The following is a 907-nucleotide window of genomic DNA, read 5'->3' as shown; positions in this document are numbered from 1 at the left end:
GGGGGGGGGGAAAGGGAGAGGGGATCGGCCATCTGATATTCAACTCTCGTCCACGAATTTTTTCTGTTAAAAAAAAAAAGGGGGAAACGAGGAATTTTTATCCCCAATTTTTTCCCTTTTCCCATCCCCGGCAAACGCATGACACTTTCCACCGATTTAAACTTTGTTTCGCTGGGAATTTCAAAGTTTCGTGGAGATAAATGATCGATGCGACGAAACATCCGTTTGCCCGTTGCAACGATGATTTTGTAATTTTATCGGCTTCCTTCGAATCGACGAGAGGCGAAAGATATTCCACGAAAATCGGAATATTTTTGCCTCGTATTTTTTTTCTTTTTTTTCTTTCTTTTTGAAAATTGAATTACGTATTTATCGTTCTTTTAAACAGTAGTAAAGCAGTTGAAGCAGGAGAAGCAACTGAAAGAAGATCAAACAAAAGCAAAGATTTTACCAATCCTGTTTAATCATCTAAAAGAATGAACGACAGTCCACACAAAGAGAAACCACAGAAATTAGTAAGTCGCTACGCTTTAATTTCTAATAATAAAATTATTGCTTTTCGATATTCTCGTTGCATAACGATAATTACAAACTGAAAGTTCTGGAATTTACATCAATTTGCATCTCCGATATTATTAATTAAAATATTAGACGAAATATTTTTCTATTTATTTTTGATAAAAAAAAAAATTTCTGCATTAATAATCGTAAACAATTTATCATATATTTTGGAAACGTTTCATAAAAATTATCAAAATATCCGTATAACTTTCGAATATCGATGAATGATTTCTATGATTTTTCATGATTATAAAAAAATCGATAATTTAAAAAATGCAAGGAGAATACANNTTTAATGCGTTAAAAATAACGTTCCACGATACTCTCCATGTTAAAAAAAAAAAGA

General features: G+C 31.7%; 1 protein-coding gene across 1 annotated transcript in view; it reads left to right on the top strand.

Moving 5' to 3' along the window:
* Positions 1-307: 307 nt before the first annotated feature.
* Positions 308-907, top strand: part of LOC102680283 — a 5,034-nt gene continuing 4,434 nt past the window's right edge. Inside the window, exon 1 of the mRNA XM_006610708.2 lies at positions 308-515. Within this exon, the coding sequence (XP_006610771.1) occupies positions 477-515 (39 nt within the window). The 5' untranslated portion in view covers positions 308-476. The remainder of the gene's footprint in view (positions 516-907) is intronic.

This window comes from Apis dorsata, unplaced genomic scaffold (genome assembly GCF_000469605.1).
Source record: "Apis dorsata unplaced genomic scaffold, Apis dorsata 1.3 scaffold_77, whole genome shotgun sequence".
NCBI classification, from domain to species: domain Eukaryota; kingdom Metazoa; phylum Arthropoda; class Insecta; order Hymenoptera; family Apidae; genus Apis; species Apis dorsata.
Note: the sequence above shows the minus strand (reverse complement) of the source record. Positions and strands in the feature narration are given on the sequence as shown.